This window comes from Oenanthe melanoleuca, chromosome Z, assembly GCF_029582105.1.
Source record: "Oenanthe melanoleuca isolate GR-GAL-2019-014 chromosome Z, OMel1.0, whole genome shotgun sequence".
Taxonomy (NCBI): domain Eukaryota; kingdom Metazoa; phylum Chordata; class Aves; order Passeriformes; family Muscicapidae; genus Oenanthe; species Oenanthe melanoleuca.
In genome coordinates this window covers 31,795,461-31,816,646 of record NC_079362.1, presented here as the reverse complement: position 1 = coordinate 31,816,646, position 21,186 = coordinate 31,795,461, and the positions used below count along the sequence as shown (strand labels likewise).

At 42.1% G+C, this 21,186-nt stretch overlaps 1 protein-coding gene across 1 annotated transcript in view; it reads right to left on the bottom strand.

Annotated features, from left to right (window-relative positions):
• Nucleotides 1–21,186, bottom strand: part of LOC130265046 (neuronal acetylcholine receptor subunit alpha-7-like) — a 59,612-nt gene that overhangs the window by 17,986 nt on the left and 20,440 nt on the right. Inside the window, 6 exon segments of the mRNA XM_056513813.1 lie at nucleotides 1,824–1,910; nucleotides 3,212–3,406; nucleotides 5,103–5,270; nucleotides 6,449–6,528; nucleotides 8,845–8,954; nucleotides 10,598–10,642. Of these exon segments, the coding sequence (XP_056369788.1) occupies nucleotides 1,824–1,910; nucleotides 3,212–3,406; nucleotides 5,103–5,270; nucleotides 6,449–6,528; nucleotides 8,845–8,954; nucleotides 10,598–10,642 (685 nt within the window).

The following is a 21,186-nucleotide window of genomic DNA, read 5'->3' as shown; positions in this document are numbered from 1 at the left end:
GGCAACAGGAAGAGTTTCTATCACTACACAAACACTCACACAAACAGCTGAACAAGGTAAACATGGACTTGCTGCTGAAAGGAGGGGATGGTTTAGTGACAGTGAACAGTGATAAGGTCAAGGCAATATGTACTTTTCCTGTTTGCACCATCAAGATCTCTGACATTTCTGTGTTTAGAGATGGTTCAAGGATGAAGAACACAACCAGAAATAGATAAGGAAGGACTCAGAGATTGATTGTGAGATCTGAACCTTCGTGAATCTATGGGATCATCAAGAATCCTAAAGGGATCATTGCAGGAATAAGGAGACGGAGAAAGACAGAAGTTGCATCCACCTTTAAAAATGTCAAAAGGACAATCCAGAGAACAAAAGATTTGTCATTCTGACTCTGTCCCTGGGTAAATCAGGTAGCAAGTCCTCAGGGAACATTTCTGGACAGTTGAGGAAGGGGCCTGGGAACAGCCATCCAACACTTAAGAATAAATCATGTCTGACCAACAAGATTGTCTACAGTAACAAATTAAAATATTTGCAGAGAATGGGAGAGTAGTGGATACCATTTACAGCAATTTTAGTAATTCTCTGATAAGCAGATATTGTCTGTTATTGCAGCATCAAAGTCCGTAAAGGTACATAATTTTTCATAGCTTTTCTTGGTACAAATCCTACCTTCTGTGATAGAAGACTGTGTTAGTAGAAACTGTTCAGGTTAATGCCAGTGGACTGACCATAGGCAAGTGTACCACTTTACAAATTCTAAATGGGATTTGTTATGTATTACATGCATAAAGTTATGTCAACAGTGGTTCACGACGGCTTTTGTCTCCTCCCTATACACAAGTTTCTCTTAGAATTGCTCTGTCTACATTTTGTCCCAGGTTCAGAAAGATGTTTTATTAATTTTTTGGAAGTTCCTGTATGACTCAAAGCCATGAGTCCTGCTGGCTTTCACTAAGATGTGTAAATTTTTTGGAGGCTTTCAGAAACTTTTGCCTATGAGCACCACTGTCCTTACTGTTGCATGTGCATCCTCCTTCCCCAGAGTCAGGCCTGGTTTTAAAGCCTTAAAGATAGATAATGAAACTGTCTGAGTAAATGCTTTTTTTGTCCTAGTCACATAACTCTTTTGAGGCTTTCATTATACAGTTGTGATGTGCATCTTCCATCACCACCTAGACATATTGTTGACTATTTTATTCATTTCTGCTGTCTAGAACATGTACTTTAATCATGATTTGTACCCACAGGTCTTTCAGGTAACGTCCATTCTTTTTTATTTTGTAAAATAGGACAGGTTTATTTTCTCTACCCTGTAATGAGACCAAAGTACCCCACGAAACCAAAGTAAAGGGGTGGTCCTATAAAAACAGAGGCTGTAACAATGTCTGTCTGGCCCACAATCCCAAGATGTGATCTGTCCCACAGTTTCCAGTACATGTTAAAAATGTTCCAGTGATACACTTGAATTTTGACTGTTGTATCCTGAATTACTCTTAAGATAGAGAGAAGAGAGAAGGTAGGAAGGATTAGTGTAATAGCAGGGAGGTGTGGTGATGCAAAAGAAGAAAGATTTTCTGCAGTGTTGATTTTGTGTCCTCTCAATCCTTGCAGTTACCTGCTTATCTAATATTTCCAGTGCTTTTTTGTAACCTTACGTAGGTCCTTTTCATCATACATGCACATGGTGAAGTCCAGGCTGACATTCCTGACATTGCTGAATGCAAAACTGGAGTAACAAAAAGAGTCACTCCTCAAATTGGCTTTGAACAGCTCTTGAGAGGCATTGCACATGGTGCACAAAGCAGTGAAAATAGACTTACCTATTAGTGGGACTGAGTCAGAAGTTGCAGGCATGATCTCAGCCACAAGCAGCATGAACACAGTCAGGGAAAGAAGAACAGTGATACCTGGAGGGAGTGAACATATTTGGGAAGAATGAGGAAAATGAACTCTGCAGCTGCTCCTCTGATGTCACTGCTGTTAAATATAGCTTTGTCCTGATATACAGCTAAGCCAAACCCACGACTTTATGTCTGTCAATGAAGATTAGAACTTCTACAAAGTGCGAGTGTTATTAGCTGCAATTCTATCTGCTCTCTTATACTTTTTTCTCACTTTCTGTGTGTCTAATACACACAAACCTTGCTTCTCTCAAAGTAATGGAGAAATCTTTTTTGCTGAGTGAAACGAAGCTTGCAAAACTGGTGAACTACAGTGCTTTTCCAAAACATTGCACAAAGCCCAAATGGTTGTTAAGGATTAGGAGAGACTTGCACAGACAGCAGCCTAAGTTTTGCTATTGCATATTATATAACATACCTCAAAGACATGCAGTCTGTTTTGAAAGAAGCTCTTTGTTCTATCTGGAAAGGCTGTTGCTAAACCTAATCATCTTGATACTGAGAAATCAAAAGGTCAATGCATGAACATTAGCTCCCATTTTTAAGTTAACATAGTACTACACTTCAAATAACACTTTTCTTTATCCATATCCCACATTTCATAGACAGCAATTGTACCCCTGACAGCCTGTGCTTTACTTCTTGTAAGGCAGGCTGCTCAGATATATTTTATTTTTTAAGAAAGAAAAACCCCACTGAGGACACTTCACATGATTTAGAAGCTTCTGTCCTGAGACAGAATCATGCACAATTAACTGTTAAGGTCTCATCTAGGCAGTCTGGTATTTACAGCTCTCCCCTATCTTCTCTTGGAAGAACTCTCCCCATTTTTATCAACACAGAAAACAGAAAATCTCTTTTAGCCCTTCCATGGCTGTGTTCATAGGGGACTCATGGCTAGGTATATTGAGAGCTGAACTTTGAAGGTGAAAATCTGGTTCCCAGCTGCTGCTGTTCACAGCCCTTCACTCTTTGCTTCCTAGCTCTATCTGAAAAAGAGAGTCAATGAGCTGTGAAATGCATTGATATGTACTAAAAATACGTAACAACAGGCATGACAGAATACTATCACTGCCGCCTGTGCTAGCAACAAGTTCAGCTTCCTCCCAGCCCAAAAGATGCTATATGTGTAGCACAGGACATGTGAATGCCATATAGAAAGCTGTTATCCTTGTTCCTGAGACCAAAAAATTATTTCTATTGCTCTGCTAGTGAAATCTTTATTCACTGAGCACCATAACAGCATGAGGTATTTATTTTCCTATTTTATAGGATGCTTATGAAACAAATGAATATTTAGTACTTACCTAAAGAAATCTTCTCTCCTGAATCAGCTGGCAAAAGGAATACAAGCAGTGCTAAGCCAGATATGAGAACACAGGGAATGAGTAAGTTCAAGCCATAGTAGAGGGTGCGTCGACGCATGGTGATGGTGTACGTCACATCTGGGTATGGTTCTTTGCAGCATTCATAGTACAACTCATTTCTCTTCCCTGGGACACCTACAGAGAGGGTGATCAGAGCAGTGGGAAGAGATACAGGACTCCCAGATTCCTCCCTGGACTGGACCAAGAAGTGATCGTTTATGAGCCAATGTGTGTAACCTCTGCTGTTCTTAGTCCACCTTCTGTGTTTTCTAGGGTTTACTTTCATGCCTTCTGAGTCACTTGAACCTAGCTTAGCTAATAAAGCTCATCCGGGCCAGAACAAAATAGCCCTGGGCATCACAACCTCAACAAGAAAAATGTGCATTCTCCCTCCCTCCATTCTGTGAATGGTAACATACTATTGATGTACTACTGATATTTACTAGCACATACAGCAGATTTTCTGTGTGACAAGTGCCACTGCTTCTTAGTGTTCTGTAATCCTCTATACATATTTGCTACCTTTTTTGTCAGGAAAAACAGACAGGGTACAGCTCACTTTTCAGAAAGGAAGCCAAGTTAAACTCAGCCTATCATATCTGAAGGTTCAGAGACATAGCTGTCCAATTCGTATGTACTGCAGGGCTGCCGATGGTGAACCTGCTGCAGCAGATTGCCTGAAGTGCTGCATAATGGGGGCTGCAAGAGCACTGGAAATGTCAGGAGAGACGGAAGAACTCAGCACCTTGTATCTTTCATGCCAAAATTGCTCACTTCTCTTTTGCTTCTGTGGACATAACAGATGATGTGACAATGTGTGCATTTTGGCAGAGGCTTAGCAAAGTTTTCTTAAAGGATACAGCCATGACTTGCCTGAGGTGATACTTAATGCTTTTGCTGTATGAGCTAAATAAGTCCCTCTTTTTCTGTCCCCTAGTCAGGGTTGAAGGCAGATAAACCACAATCTCTCAATCAGATATGCAAAGTTACTGACAAAAATAACCGCCATTACAGGCAGTCAGGGAGGATTGCTCTGAAATAGCTGGACTTTAGGAGGACTCCACAGTGGAGTCTTCTGGCTTCTCATAAAAGTGAATATAATTTCTCAGATGTCCTGAATGGTAAAAATACTGCATGCAGTTGGGGCACTTATTTCCTCATCTGTGATCCAGACTGGAAAATAAAATGTCTTTTTTATGACCTCTCCTTGCAGTTGTCTAAGTTCCATCTGTTAATTTCTATAACACTGTTTGTCACTTACAGCTAAATAAATGAGCTCAAAATAACTCATTAGAAGCTCACTCTGAATAACTAGTTCTGGGCATAAGTTCTTTTGAAAATACAGGTATTTTCCAAAGCATAGAAGAGGGACATACTAATCTGTGGACTTTATGAACTAGTAGACACTTTGATGCTTTTCTGGGTGAGAATGATCCATTTATGCAAAAGTTTTGTTGAAATACTTTTACACCAATCAATTTTGCTGATGTATTAGAGTAAATGTGACAGTAGTGTTCCATGCACCTACATGAGATACATCCATGTTTACTACTGACAAACTGCTCAGATGTGTCAGGACTAGTAGCTTTCATTTATGTACTCAGTGGCAGGCAATTGCTTCAGAACACAGTGTTTTCAGATGAAGTTCAATGAATGTTGCTTAAAGACTGTCTCTGATACATTATTTTTTTTCCTCCTTTTTAGCTTCTTCTTACATCTACATTTTTAATATCTTCATTCCATGTCCAATTGATTGATTGATTGTTTCTATATATTTGAGGTTTGCATTTGCAAATTAGACTGTTGAAAATTTGTAGGTTGGCCAACTTACCCACTAAATCCCATTCTCCATTTGAGATGTAGTTGGAAATATCAGCCTCGAGCATCTGCAGGTCAATCAACCAGCCACTGTGAGTCCAGGAGCCAAACTTCAAATTACACTTCTGCACATCAAAGGGGAACCAGCGGACATCAATGTAACATGTGCTCTTCAAAATGCCTGTAGGTAGAAATCAGCCATGATCAAGTGTGTGCAGGGTGCATTTCATCTTATCCTTATCTGTCTCTGACTGCCAGCAAGTTTCCTCCTCAAAAATTCTGTCTGATACAATCATGGGGTAACCAAGCAAGTACTGCAGGTGGAAGATGCTGCCATGAGTGGAATAACCTCCCTTCCTCCACCAGTGAAGATAGTTCTCACTTCATCCTTGATGTAGGCTTCCTGGGACACTGTGGCCACCCTGAGCAGCCCAGCCTGTCCCCCAGTGCCAGCTGGCCCTAGCAGATTACAGGCAGTTGCTTGGTCTGACAAGCGCAAAGAGTACACTCCAGGGACTTGCTGTACTGTGACCAGCTCTTTGAAAGGAGTTCCTGGTCAGGCCCTCCCTCAGACTCACAATCCTTTGAAAATACATTGCTGTGCTAAACTGTGCTCCGTTCTGGCCTTTATAATCTGTGAGGTAACCAAGCCTTGAATTTAACTCTGGATGTGTCTAGTTCTTGTTCTGGGATACTTTAAGGGGTCTAATGGGTAAGGAACAGCAGTTGAGCAGCCATTGGGGAAGTCATTGGTAATCCCCACTGGGCCCTGTGGATCTGCCTGAGGATAATGCTGTTATGACACAAAGTTTAGGAATTTTTTGTCCACCACAGTGAGCAACTGTGGGATAGCCTGTGTGTTAGCTGATGAGTCCTGGCTACTGGACCATGCAGGCAGGGAACCACCTACACAGGTGAAGAGACTGACTTGGGCCCAGCTGGCTGAGACCAGTCCATTTGTCTTTTCAAAATTTTTAGCCTCAGCCTGGCAAGAAGGGCTTCAATGCTGAGCAAGTGCTGCTCTCAGGATCTCCTCTGCTCACACACCTCTCCACAAAACAGAGACCTAGCTGGACTGCACAAGAAACATGATGACATGGTGCACACCACCTTACTTTGGATGACACCTTAGGTGGGCCTCTGAATGTTCTAAAAAAACTGCTCAGGAGAACATTTTACTGATTCATAAAGTGTAAATACTACTGATAATGGACTTAAATTTTCTTAGCGGGTCTGTCCCATTATTAGACAGGTTGCAAAATTTCCACAGATGGCTTTTAAACACTTTGGTTTCATTCATGTAGGAAACCTGCTTGAAATTATTTGATTAATAGTAAACAAATACTCTCTGTGCCCTACCTGGAGGAATATATTGACAGGATCCAGAGTAGTTCACCAGCACATTTGTGTGAAATGTTGCATCAAATCTTTCATCTGCACTGTAACACAATGCAAACAAAACAAAGAAAAAGCAAGCTGATGTGTGAGTAAAGATATAACTGTCAACATAAAAATAATCTTTTGGCTGAATTAAGTTCCTACATCTGGGTGAAGTGTCTATCCTTGACTAATATCTCAGCTCCTCATAGTTGCTGTCAGCCTGCACCTGGGCAGGCTGCTTGCATGCTGCTCAATGAAGTGAGAGGCACAGTGCTGCATGTCTCAGAACAAAGGCAGAAGGAAAAGAAGCAAAAGCATCACATTAGCTGTATCCAAAAACTGGACAGTCAAGACAATGAGGCTTTTCTAGGGCAACTGTCAAAATGAGGCAGCTCACCACATAAATCAAGTTATTTGTTACCTTACCCAGATACCTGTTGTAACAACAATGATGGCCTGACATAACAATTCTGCAGTCCCCTGAAATGCAGAGAAGACAAGAGTTTGCTTCTAGCATTGGCAGAAACCACTGGAGAGAAATTATTTTAGGGGCTTGTAGGAGGAGATTCATTGAAACTCCAAAAGCAAAAGTGACCAAGAAAAGAGAATTTCATTACAATTCCAAAAAATCTGAGAAATTTAAGGGAGTAATGAGCCAGAAAATTATAATGATTCTCCAAAGGAGCAGGTGAGGGGCTTTTGGGAAGAGAGTCTCTTGGGAAGAGATTAACCATAGAGGGATCCCCTGGCTCATAGAGTTTTGCCTGTAGTGGCTATGTGCAGGTCTATGTTGCACGACTACACCATCCTACATACTCTGTCTTTCAACCAGATTTAAAAAATTCAGACCCTCCATTACTCTTTGGATCTGCTCTTTATCCATGTCTTGAGTCCTCAGTCCTCAGTATTGTCCCCAATACAAAAACAAAGGACTAAAAGGCCCAAGGCCAGAATGAGTGATAATTATCAAAGACATAGAAGACAACAAAAATGGATCTTATAAATACAAGGGGACAAGGAAAAGACAAAGGATCTGATTGATCCATCACTTGCTATGAAAGGAAAAAAAGCCAACAGGGTGCAGAGAGCTGCAGTATCCTGCGCCCTGTGTGCCTCACTCTTTCCAACTCATTGTCATATAGTGGCAGGAGTACATGGCAGAACAGGGGACGAACAGGTTAAGGAAATTTAGATAAGACAGATTCTACTCAGCAGAGCTGATGAAATTTGCTCTGGAGAACTGAAAGGACTGGCCGAAATACCCTCTGAAGCATTAACAATTATCTGTGAGAGCTTGTGGAGAAGAGGGAAGGGCTTGGTGAATTAGGGGAGATAAAATTATGACTTCTTTTAAAGGTGAAATTATAGACAAATCAGCCTAACTTAAAAAAAAATGGGGTGAAACATCTGGCACAGATTTGTGAAGGGCCAACTGCATCAAATCAATCTATTTTTCTTACTAAGAGGAGGCTGGTGATCTATCTGAATTTCAGAATGTTCTTATAAACTATAGTAATATGGACCAAGCTTTATGCCTCCTTTTTAGAGACTGAAAAGGAATAATGAGACAGTAAGCAAAATTGAAGTAAAGAACACTTAAACAACCTAGGTCTCTCCAGGCCTCCTTTGGATATCTTGTCATGAGGGTTTGGAATGGAATATGGATTACGGTGAACTCTGGAAACTAACAAAATGAAATTTAATCTGGGTAATTAGAAAGTATTACCCTGAAAACTGTCAGAGAAAGACATAACAGGGGAAATCTAGTGAGACAGCAGAGCTGAATGGCAAAAACTAGCATTTGCAACAGATCAAAAAATAAGTCCAGAATTAAGATATTACGAGAGAAAACCCCAAATCCCCTCCTCCTGGAAAGCATTAAAGAAACAGCTGTCTAGAGAGTTTCTACTTCATTCAACACTGCAGAAAGGCCGTATAGAGAACTAGAATCATCTCCGTAGAAGGAAAAACAAATTAGAGAATGATCAGAGTAGAAGAAGAATGATGGAGAGGTTTATAAAATATATGACAACAAAAGTGAGATGAAAATCCATTTGTTTACTTCAATCAGCAACAGAGATTGACAGACATAGGATAATAGTTATCCTTCTGATACAGTAATTTTGAAGAAACTATAGATAGTTTTCTCTCTGTGTTCACTGAGAAAAAGTTAGAAGACATCTGCACAACTAGAGCAAGGAAAAGTTAGACTGGCTATTAGAAAAATCTGTCAGCAGATGCTTGCTTGTTTTTGTTAGTTTTTAAGGGTACGAGTCAAATCCATAGAGGGCAAAAGGCCCAAAGTATCAGTAAAGCATGGCTGATTTTTAGCATTTAGTTCTAGTCTCCTACTGGTCATTTCACATCTTGCTTACCTGTTATACAGAAGAATGTCCGGTACCCAAATCTGGTCAGCGGGAAATCGCAAGTTCTGCACTCCTGGATATTTATACTGATCCCAAGACAAATAAGCATCAACCCAGTACTGTTGGGAAACACATACATCAAATCATATGAGCTGGTAAAAGTCTTCTAATTTCACTGGAATATTATGGGAACAGAATAGATTTTGCCAATAGCAATAGCAGCAGTATGGTAACAGTTTAATGTTCGGCTTTGATTATTAAGAAAAGCTGGCATATATAGAGGAAATAACAGTGTAACTACTGAAGACAGTGTCTAGCTCTTCATCTTGTGGCCAGAAGTCAGACATCCCAAATCTTTCCTGGTGGGCTGGCAGAAAGATTGGCAGTAGGCACCTCCATGTTTTTTGAGGTGGTTAGTGGGGTAGGTGGACCATGATCTAAGAGTCCCCAGAAATGGGTGGGGAATAATTTAATGTTACAAAAATGGGATGACTCTTTTACTAACCACCTTGCTCTGAGAGGTATGCAAGTGAACTTTATATGCCAAAGGGCTGTTTCTGATCTCATCTCCTCCACTTCAACACAGATAATTTGAGAAAGGTGCAGGAACAGCTATTGGGAAGACCTTCTGACTTATAATGAATCTCAACAGGAGGCATGCAAGGGAAATCCATGTCAGTGCTATACCTGTAGAACATCTTTGCAAGGGACAGGACACCCACAGGCTCTGACCTAACAATCCTGTAGTCATATAGGTTTGACTGAGTTAGTTTTCACAATATAAAAATGCTCATTTCTGCTGCAAATCCTCAGCAGGATAGCTGAGGAAGAAGCAGCCTGCTCAGTTTAACATATTAAAATGAAACAGTTTGGCCATGAAAATCAAAGTAGAATTAGTTTAATCATTCAAGTCTCCCGCTTTCTCCTTCAAGAACTGCTTCTTTCCTGTGCACAAGTCCTTAAGGAGATCTGTTTATGCAGCACAAGAAAACACTGTATCCCTTACCATAGGCAGCCAAGCGACCTGATGGGAAACTCCCTCCCATCCTCCCTCCGCAAAGGAGGTCGCTTCCCTTAATGAAGGATAGTTTTGCTCATTCTGCGTGAGTGGTACAGGCGAATCTCTAGCTGGAGCAGGTTGCAGAAAAGAGAGAAGGAATGTCTGTGGGAGAGGTTTGTAAAGCACGAGGGAAGGCAATATCCCAGAGAGGTGCTTGGGTGCTGCCAGCACTAAAGCAGCCATCAGGCCCTATGTAGTCCCTGGACTAACCACCACCCTCCATGAGGAGTCTGCATGTGGTCGAGTGACCACATCTGTGTTCAGACTCCCAGTTTCAGGCAGAGGTGGGATTTTCCCAGAAGTAGCAAGTGCAGGTTGCCTAGCCCTAACTGGATGTCTGGCTCATAAGTCCTCGTTACTGCTTATGGTGAGGGCCTTGGGCCTCTTGAAGATTCTCTTCTTACCTGTGATGGGACCTTAACTCTGGGCTCTTTGTTACTAGATCCCTACATCCACTGGCAAAACAGTGTGGTTGGTTTCACGGTCCAAAGGTCAACAGGTCTGTCCAAAGGATTAGTGTAGTCTCCTAACTTTAATTTTCAATTCTAAAAAAGCACTAGGGAAATTTTAAACTACTAAAAATGGATGCTTGTATTGCATTATACACAAGCTGATAAGATAGCAGCCTTGCTTTTCAGCTAAATCACATTCAGTAGTTTTCAATTAGATAGTTTCTTTACTTTACTGTCAGAGGTTACTCACCATCTGCAGCCAAGCATTGGTGATCAACACCTGATTCTTCTCATCCTTTGAACAAAAGGGGGAAGGAAAGAAAAGACAGGAGAAAAAGGGATGAAAGAGTTTGATTAGAGATGGAAAAGTTTCTATGTCTTTTATCCAGAATCCAGACTCTTGGGGTACATAAACCAAACTCCATGGGGTAGATTGTGAGCTCAATGGAACACCACTATTTGGCCAAGACAGTTGTGACTCTTCTTCTTACCCTTTAAAACACAGACTCCTTATGTTTATCATAACTGATCAACAATAGAAAGGAAAGTAATAGACCACTTATCTTAGTTTTACCTTCTAGCTACTTGCTCAAAACAAGATGCTTTCCAGTACCACACTGCATGTCATAGTTGGAAATGTTTTATGTTGCATTTGCTGCCACTGGAAAGCAATGGTGAAACAATGCCATAAGTGTGGTTCTTTTCAAGCGCCAATGCTATGTAACTTAGCTCCAGCTAAAGGAAAAAAGGGCTGGCCTTGGGCAGAAGCTATCACTTGGCAAAAAGGACACAAAAGCAGCATGAGAAGGAGTTCACACAACACCTGCACAGAACAGGAACCTGCAGGTTCATTTCTGCATGCAGAGGCGATGAGGAAGAATCTCTTATAACAGAAACAAAGATGCTCTCACCACCCAGCTGGTGCCCAAGCTCTCTGGGGAGTCACAAGGTGCCCAGTTTCTGCAGTTACCCTGCAGGTGCGGGACCCTGCAGGGTGGAGAAGCAGGGCTACGGAGTCACTGTGGTGCAGATACACAGTACCCAAACTCCACCACAGCCACGCCCTGCACTTTCCAGGAGCCGAGGCTGTGCTGCTCCGGGGACTGGCTCACTGTGCACCCAGCTGTCCCTGTGTGTGTCCATGCCCTAGGAAGCTTACGTGGCAGTGTTTGGGATGGGAGACATTGCAAGTGCAAGCTGCTTAGCAGGAATTTGAACCATACAGAGAGTTCCCCGGTCATGCATGCCCTCTCTAGTCATGTCCTCATTAAAGTACTTAGCCTCTAACAACGTAGAAAAAACTTAAAATGCCTTATTCATTTTGGAAAAATACCAGTCTGCTCACCTCAAGCTATATTCTTTCTGCCTTTCCTCCCACCTTCCCTTCCTGACCTACCCTCATAGTACATCAGCAAAGAAACTATCCCAGAAGTGTCAGGGAAGAGCTGCTTGAAACCAAACTGCAACATCTCACACCAAGCTGCAACCCTAGGTGTGTGTGGTCATCTGTGAGCCCTCTGGAGTCAGTTCTTCTGTGTCCCATGCAGGAACTGCAGATTCCTAGGCTAAGGCACGAAGGAGGACTGCCCAGAGAAGTCTCCTAATTACTGATTCCACCAGACACTGGACCAGTGGTACTGCTGATCTCTTAGCATGAACCTTGTCTGCAGCATGATCTCCTCTTTTTACAGTTGGGTTGCTGGAGCTCCAGAAATACCACAACCTAGAAAGAGAGACATCATTGACCTGGAGGATTTCTGATGGCTTTGGCACTGTGGCCAGAGTTAGGCTCTGCAGCCAGGCTTCTGTCCCCAGGAAAGGTAAATTTCAGACATGAAACACGTCTTTGCCATAGTGATCCTCACAAAACTATCTATCACACTACCTTCTCTTGAGTCCCCTCAAGACTTGACTACACTGCTTTTGCTGCTGTGAGATGCCACACAAAAATTAAATTTTATATTTTATATTGTGCTGTTTTTACATTTCCCTTTATCTTCTCTGCTTCTCCATCAAATGTTCACCTCTCTCTATGCAATTACAACCCACCTCCAGAGGCCTGGTCCTTCTGCACCCCCTTTTGTTCCCTTGGTAGCTGGTGGTTGAAGCAATTGTAAGAAAATCTGCAGAAAAATAAGAGAAGGACTGGGCTTGTTGAGACAAGTTTTTTAGATGCTGAAGGATTCAAACACCATCTTGAAAAATTAAATCCTAAAGTAAAGAATAACCCCAGACTTGGTAATTGATGGAGTCATCAAAGCTATCTATATCCACTGACCTGGGAAATGAAAACAACTCAGAAATACAGAAGTTGTGTTCCAGGGATCCTCAGAGGCCATCCACCAGCCCATCTGACTGACTCCTAAGGTGTCCTGTAGGGCTGGCAAGCATGATGGTCATCTGAATTGCACATCAAATACTAAAAATATTTTGTGTTGTTAGCCAAATAATGCTTTATACTTGTAAGCTGCACATGTCCTCCTAACAAAGACTTTCTGTGTACTGTTAAATGAACTTGAACACCATGATTAAAAACATGGTCAGCAACAGTCAGCCAATGCCTTTGCTGTACAAAACTAAGGATTTTCCCCATCTACACTGAAACCTACAGGGACATTCCTCATTTTGTCATCTACCTATGTAAACCACAGGGGAATGCATTAAAGTTCAATGTACATCTGTGAGGCTGGGGGTTTCCAGCATGTGCAGATGCCTTCCATCAGGGGCCTTTCATATATGGCTCTGAAGGAAAGTAATATTTTTCTGGCACAGTAAGTTTATACTTGACAGCTTGCAAAGGAAGATATCTTGGGCAGACTTCTGTATTTCATAAAAAAGTTTGTTGCCCTTACCTGCTTATTTGTCAGATACTAATGACTTGGTTAATCAGCATTGACTCCAAACAATTCTTCAGCCAGGTTTCTTGTGTATCATTAAATGTATTGTATTGGGGAGTCTTTGCCTCCTTTTCACAGGGCTATTGTGCTTAGATATGTTTTGTAGTCAAAGAAAAATTTACCAAGTTCTCAAATGCTATCTAGAGAGTAACAATGGTGTTGTCTTGTGTTTGGATAGAAGCAAAATCACAAGGTCCAACCAGAGCTTTGGGCTGCTTATGTCTCTCTTAACTTGCCTGGAAAAAAATGTCCCTTCAGGATGTTTTCTTTGCCATTCAGAAACTATTCCCATCCTAGCCTTCAGGCTGCTGAGCTCTTAAATGGCATTTGACATTTTGGCAAAACACAGAAAATGCTTCAATATGCAGCGCTGGTCAACAGATGCAGCCTGATGGGTTCTTCTTATTGTATGACAGAATAAAATATTTTTCAAACAAGCATCTGACTTTTCTAGAAGTGCCTTGTTTGCAGAAGCAGCAAAGCTGACTTTACACTGGGCAGGCATTTGTCCAGTGTAAGTGTAGGTCTCCTGCAAAGTCCTTCCTAGAGAATGATGCTGAAAAACCAAGGAAAATGTGCCCGCTGGGGCTGCCGAGGAGATGAGAGCCATGGGAACCCTGAGTCTGAATCCACCCCATTAGACTGAGAGGCATTTCAGGCATTCCATCTTTGTGGTGGTCTATTGAGCCACATAGCTTTGCATTCTGTAAGGAATTACGTTGGCCTTTGCAGCAGGCTGGTTGCCTATCCTTTCCAGAGCTGCAGAAGATTACAGCTCCTGCCATCTTCACCATAACCTGTGTGCTGATGCACCTCTAAAATAAGTTGGCACAGAAGAGACTGCATTTTTCTGTTACAAAGACACTCACAAACAACCTTTAGGACATGTGTGTGTTTTACTCTGTCTCAGGAGATCACTGGTCACTTAGCTGTGCCAAAGTAAAAGCTGATTATTGAGCTAGGGAAGTGCTGGAGGCAATTCCCTTATTCTGTGTCACTGGTTTATGCAGAGGGGTTTAAAGGTTAGTTGAAAGGATGCCTTTCCTCCCAGGAGAAAAACTGAATAATCTATCACACTGCTTTTTCTGTTCAAGATTCCTATCTTGGCACTGTCAGTCTTGGGGATGACCTTCCCTCTGTATTGGACTGGTTCTCAGCTCCCATCTTTTTGTGAAGCACTAAAAGCAGCACTGCAAAGATTCTGGGTGAAGCTGAAAATTATCAGCTCCCAAAGGTGCTTTTTTATTACTCCCTGGCAGTTCTCCTGTTTTGCAAATATTCAGCTCAGACAAATAATTTTGCTCCTGCAATTTAAAAATGCTGGAAAAACTGTGGCCATCAGTGAGTGCAAAACTTGTTCTCTAAATCCTCCCTGTATTTATTCATTTTTTCCCCTTTCTATCTGTAGCCTAACTTCAGCTAATCCTCTGCCCTGGATATCTGCTTACTCCTATGGCCACCTTTGACCCATGGAAAGTGAGAGTTTGGTTTGTTCTGGTGCACATGCTGTGACATGTGAATGTTTCAGTTTGGTTTTCTTTTCCCTGCCCTAAATTCAAAGCTTACAATATACATGCATCTACTTGCATTGTGCACCACTGCCTGTCAATAGATTCTCCCTTGTCAAGTCAACATCTAAATAAAACGTAACTTCCCTTAGCCACATAATTACCTGGGTCATATCACCTGGACAAAAAAAAATCTCCAAAGCCCTTCCTGATTCAGTAGTCACATCATATGATTACATGTCAACTCTGCAGCAAGGCATATGTTACCAGGTGAGTAGCAGAAATCATTAATTCTTGCCCTCTCACAGAGCCACAGAAGTGGGAGTGAATCAGCCACTGAATTATTTCATGACAATGATGAGAAAAGTCCCAAACTGTATAGGTAACTCTCAGTAGTCATGTGTGACTACTTTGGTACCACTTCAAGCAATTTAAATTTTTTTTCGCTCTTTTTGTACCTGAAGATCTGAAGATGAAGAGGGAAACAGTCAAGTGATATGAAAATATTGAGCTGGAAACTTGGAAAATTTTGTTAGCAAAGACACTGATCTTGAGTGGAATCTTATTCAAAATATCCAAAGGAATTAATTGATCAAGATTTCAAATACTGCTATGCTCAGTCTATGACTGCAAAGTCACTCTTTTCCATTGCTGAGCCACCAATCTGCTCACAAACTTCAACTGACTGTCTAAAACTCAGCTCAAATGCATTGAATGGTTGAAATCTCACAGAAGCAGTAATTTAGAGGAGTGCCCAAGTTGCCTTGACAACATTCAAGTAAGTATCACTGGACAGTGTCACAGTGTGACTTGGGTTTGCCAACCTTAATATATTTAATTTCTTTTAGAGACGGGATCCAGGAGTAGAGACAAGGCAGGCTTAAAACTTAGAAAGGTACAAGAAGAAATTTATTAATAACACAAAAAAAAAATTCAGAATAAGATCCCTAGATTGTTCCCTCCTTCCCTTCATTCAACATTTCTTACCAACAAACATACAAAGAGCACTTCAGTCAGTGATACACTCAAATAATCAGTTCAGTTCACTTAAGAGAGAAAAGTCCCTTTTTGGTTATGGCTTAGGTGGCGTCTTCACCTTCACAATCCATATCCGCCCGGGAAAATACTGCAGATTATGACTCTCCTCCCATTCTGTCACAGCTCTTCCACAGCTGTGCAATGCATTATGTTACACACATGAGTTATTACTTTTAAAGGCAGGCTACTGAAAAACAAGATTCTCTTCATCTCCTTCACTATCAAATGTCTCTGTCCTTCTTTCAGTCCCAGAACAGAGAGAGCTCCAGTTCTCTAAGGCAAAAAGTCTTCTTCTCAAGCACCCCAAACCTCCCCAAGTATATTTCACAGTTTAAAGGAATTTTAGTGAAGTCACAATCCCCTTAGCCCACAAAAATGTTTTCAGCTACTTATCAGTTCGCATCTTTTCAATCTCCTCCCACCAGGAACTTTATCTTCATTGCGCTGACTTCTGTAGTCTCCAGGCTTTATTTCTTCTCATTCAGGAGAGCTTAGAAAAATCGAGGATCTTATACAGGCATAAAGAAGTTACAATTGTATCCAGATCGTGAAGAGCAACATGGGCAGCTGGAGGCCTCTTCTCTCAGAACTAGGAGGGAAGGGGGAAGGGAGAGCCTTTGGTGGCTCCCCGATCCCCCCTGCTCGGCCATGGCCGTGGAGAGGAGAGCTCTGGGCCCCGCGGGGCCATGCGGTCAGGGAGGGAGGGCCGGGACCATGCGGCCGGGCCGGGCCCCCTACCAAGCCGGGGCCGGGGTCCCAAGCCGGGCCCCCGTCAGAGCCGGGGTGCCGAGCTGGGCCCCCCGCAGAGCCGGGGCACCGGGCCGGACTCCAGGCCGAGCCCAGAGCCGGGCCGCAGCCCCCGGCCGGGGACCACCACCCCCGGAGACCGGAAGCTGAAAGAGCCAGAACAAAGCTGATTCACTGTGATTTGTGAAAGCGAAATAACTTTTCATTGGTTTCCCGAGCTGTCCATCACCAAATCAGCTCTCTGATTGGTGGCAGCAGCTCACAGGGGAAGCTCCCAGAGGCGGGAGAGCCCCTCCCACTTCCCAGCTTCATGGAGCCTGTCTTGAGGTGAATCCACCCCTCCCCTCAAGCACATGAAACCAACACAGACAGCCTTTGTATTTCACGGGTCTTATTGAAAAGCTGGATTAAACCTTGCCATGGTAATATCAACTACGCAGGGATAACTTAAGTATTCATCTCAATCCCTTTAACTAAAGTTTAAGTACTTCATCTCAATCCCTTTAACAAAGCACCCTCAGGAGAAAGATGGAAATCAGACAGGAAGGCCTAGAGTAAAGGTGAAAGACTGGAGAGGAATACAAAAATACAAAGAAATAACAAAAGAGCAAACATCTGCTGAGAATTTTGTTGCCTATCAGGATGAAGATACATTTAGCAAGTGCCCACAGCTGAACACCTTTGTTGCTCAGGATTTCCCACTATGAATGGCTGGAGGTGATGTCTCGTAAGTGTTTTCCACCTGGGGTTGAATCACAATCCCACTTGATGCCACTGGCTTCTCCTTGAGGTCATGCCTTTCTTGGTCCCCTCCTGTTTTGTAGAGATTTGTGTCCCTTCACTGTGGGCAGGAAGTGCCATCTGCCTTTGGTCTTTCCACTGTGGTAGCAGCTACTACCAAGGCAGTGTAGTAGGCTGTATGGTCCCACTGTCTTTAATCACCCACATTCTCCTCTCCCCAGAAGAGCAGTTTGGGGAAGTACCAGTGCATCTATATCTGCTGCTTTCAGCAGAGTCTATTCACTTCCCTTTGAGACAGGAACTTTACATATTGTAGGTTTTGGCCCCTGTCAGATCACACTCCACCTTTGGCAAGTCCCTGAGCCAGGAGCAATCACTTGTGGTGAGAGTGGAGAACCTTGTACTGGGAGAAGCAGAGCACTGAAAGTGAGACTGTGCCAGAGAAGCCTGTAAACAGGAATGCCAGCCATATTCCTTATGCTATATAATGCATAGTTATCAAAGTCCTCGAGAGATATTCCTTCTGAAAGCCTTGGCTCCCTGTATGCCAGAGACCAACCAGATATAGATGTTAAATGCAAAGGCCTGGATACAAAAGCCACTGCAGGAAGTACTGAACCCATGCATCCCCCAAAGGTGGGAGTAAGAAATAAGGGAAGATATGCCAGTTCTTGTCACTGTCAGGGCTTCAGAGTAGGAAGCCCTCCCACTCATCACTGGCACAACAGGTGACTGAGAGTCTCCCAAGATTCAGAGAGTCTCTTTACTTGATTTGTGTCTTACTTGCCCTTACCCCCCAATATTTTTCAATTTTCCAATTTCCTTTGTGGTGAAAAAAGGCAATCTTGTTCTTGCTTTGCACATGCAACATGACTTCGAACTACTGCCTATGGGTACTTGACTTAGGAAACTAATTTTATTTTTTTAGGTTGTAGCTTTGCACTAGTCCCAGAAGATTAGGACTCTTGTGAATTGTGACACAATGTAGACTCACTGGTCTTGAGACTATTTGACTTCAAGTTACTCCACAAAAATCTGCAAATTGGAGGACTCCCTGCCCCCACAGTTCTCTGTGATCCTGGGAAGAGTGAATCCACCAGCTTTGTCCCACTATTTCAAACATACTTGTCATGGAAACCCCGGAAGCTGGGTCAGAGGGCCTCACATGGCCTGCCAGTACAGTGCTGCTCTCTGACTGCTTGGATAAACTGACATACATGCTTAGTTCCTGGGGGAAAGGGTGTTATATCACCATAAAAAAAGCTGTCCTCCCTTAAAATCCCAAAACATCCACACATAGCATGTAGGTGGCTTTTATATTCTCCAGGGTGGATACCTCCTCCTGAAATAGCCCTCCATGTATTCTGTGCACAGTTGGCAGGTGCTTCAAACAAACAGGACTAGACACAAATCTTTATTCTAGGATATTAATTATCAATTGTCTTTTCCAGCATTTGAAATCACAAGGAAAACAGCAGAGGAATGGAGTAAGCCTACCCTGATTACTTATCTGAGAAACACACTCAGTCTATCTGCAAGGTTGCCTTTGCTATTTCTTCCTATATTTGCATGCTGCTGTGACAGCACAGCAAAAAATTAGGGGATGTAGATATATTCCAAAAGTCAAATGACTCTTAAAGCCTGTGGTCAGGGATAAAATGGGAAGAAAGGTTTTTATTCAGGAGCCAAACTCACTGTCTCTCAGGACTTACCCTCAGGGAACTCAGAGAAACTAAGAAATACTAGGTTAAAGGCCACCCCAATAGCTGTGACTTAACTGCTTTATTGCAAATCTTTGATGCCTCAGATTACTCAGTTACACAAAATTAAGGAATATACATAAACTCAAGATCTAAATTCCCATATCAACAAACACCAGATATAGTCTTTTCACCAGTCAGACAGAAAATTGTTTAATTATCACGAAATGCCTAAGTTGGATGACCACAACTAAAAAATCTCAGAAGGAGATCACCCTCTCTTTTGTTAAAGATTCTGCCACTAAGTACTTATTGGAGGACCATGCTAAAAGAAAACAAACCATGGAATTGCTTCTCAGTGAGCTGCCTCCACTCTGAGCTGAGCAGGACAGAAGTCACAGAAAATAAAAAGATGCCAGCAAGTTTCAGGCAATAAAAACTCCATCACAACGTTTCATGCAAGCATGTGCAAGTATTATTAGCCAGGAAGCCATAATACCCAGGGTGCTTAACTTCATTGTGCTAGCAAATTCAGATGTTGCATGTTTAATTGGTTTAGTGAGACTGGCATTTTGAAAATGCCACATAGGAGACAGCCAAAGCAATAATTCATGGCTCAATTAGCCTTGAATTTCCCAATTTTCAATATCCTCCCATGCTAATGGAGAGGAATTTTATTTTTTCTTCCTGGAGTCGAAAATTGGTCACACTAAGTGAGTTCTGTGACCAAGAGAGAGATTTTGGGATTTAATGAAACTGTTGGTCTAGAATCCTTTCTGTAATTTTTCTGTCTGAAATTTTAATGATCATGAATTGGTTTTCAACTTTTTTAATGGTGTCCAGTCTGTTTCTCTTCTCAGCTGCACTATTTTGCATCAGCCTTGCTGCTCTGGTCTCATCAAATTGGCTCTAGCAAGATAACAATGAAAATAAACTTTGCAGGATGATAAGTGGTTTAGTAGAGTAGATCTTTCAAGGAGAAACTAAGTAAACATCAGTCACAAAAGCTATGCAGGAAGCCCACAGATAAACGCAAAGGCATTATTAGGAAAGAAAAAAAAAAGGATACTTTAAGCTAGAAAGGCTGAAAGAGTCAGTTGAACAGTCAAGCTAACATACTTGAAGATATCTATCTGTAAAAGATTTGTGTGGGATGTACTACAGGGATTATGGTCTAACCTAGTAAACACTGGTACTATATTGGGAATAACAAATGAATAGGTGCTTATGCACACTGCATATTTTTATTTGTTTCCTTGAATCACTTGTCTGTTGATCTGGGTTTACAACATAATACCCAGCATAGATTTTTGTATGTGTGAGAATGCTGAAATGAAAGGTGGGAGGGAATGACCTAGATGCTGTAAGGTCAGTTTAAGAAGGAAGACGTGAATTAGAGCTAAAAAATAAACCTTGAACTTTCTGGCCTTTCAATACACCTGCAGAACCAGCGCTAGAATGCTTATGAAACAAAATAATTTTAAAACAAGGGTATTAACTGCTAAAGGCATTCAGATCTGACAGAGATTCTGTGAAAAACCCAACAGTAGGAGGGCTATGTCAGACAGGATGCATCCCAGGGCCAGGCATAGCCTCCCCTCCTGCCTTCTCACCATTGATTTCTGGCACAGGATACTGACAGGCAACCTCTAGCTTTGGCAACTCTCACTCAAATAGAGACTCTCCAGCAAAATGTCTGAGCTCCTGAGGACTGAGTTCAAGTCCTATTACATCATGAGCAGATCATCTGAGAAATGAGCAAGCTGGTGAAGGCAGCTTCAATGTCAACAGATGCCTGCATTTAAAAGTTGTTCTCTTATAAAACACTTCCTAACAAAAGCTCCACAAACCAACTCAAAATAACAAAAAAACCCAGCTCCTCCAGGGTTGCATTCTTTGACCTAGGGGAAACCGGTGGAAGTTTAAGTTTGAATCCCACATTTTGATAAGGTCTGGGTACGGAAGGCAAAAATATCTATGCTGCTAAGCTAGTATGCTGCTTATAGTGATAATGACTACATCTGAGCACTCAATGAAAATATGTGAGGACCTTTCTCTTGTTTTCACTAAACAGCAAGGCTCAGACCCAGTTTAAAGGAAAAAATCCAAAAGTGAACCTTTGTTTTTATTGTCCTACTAAACTCTTACATTACCTTGTCTTACTGCTTTCAAAAAATGTGGAGTTTATACACAGCATGGCAACAACAT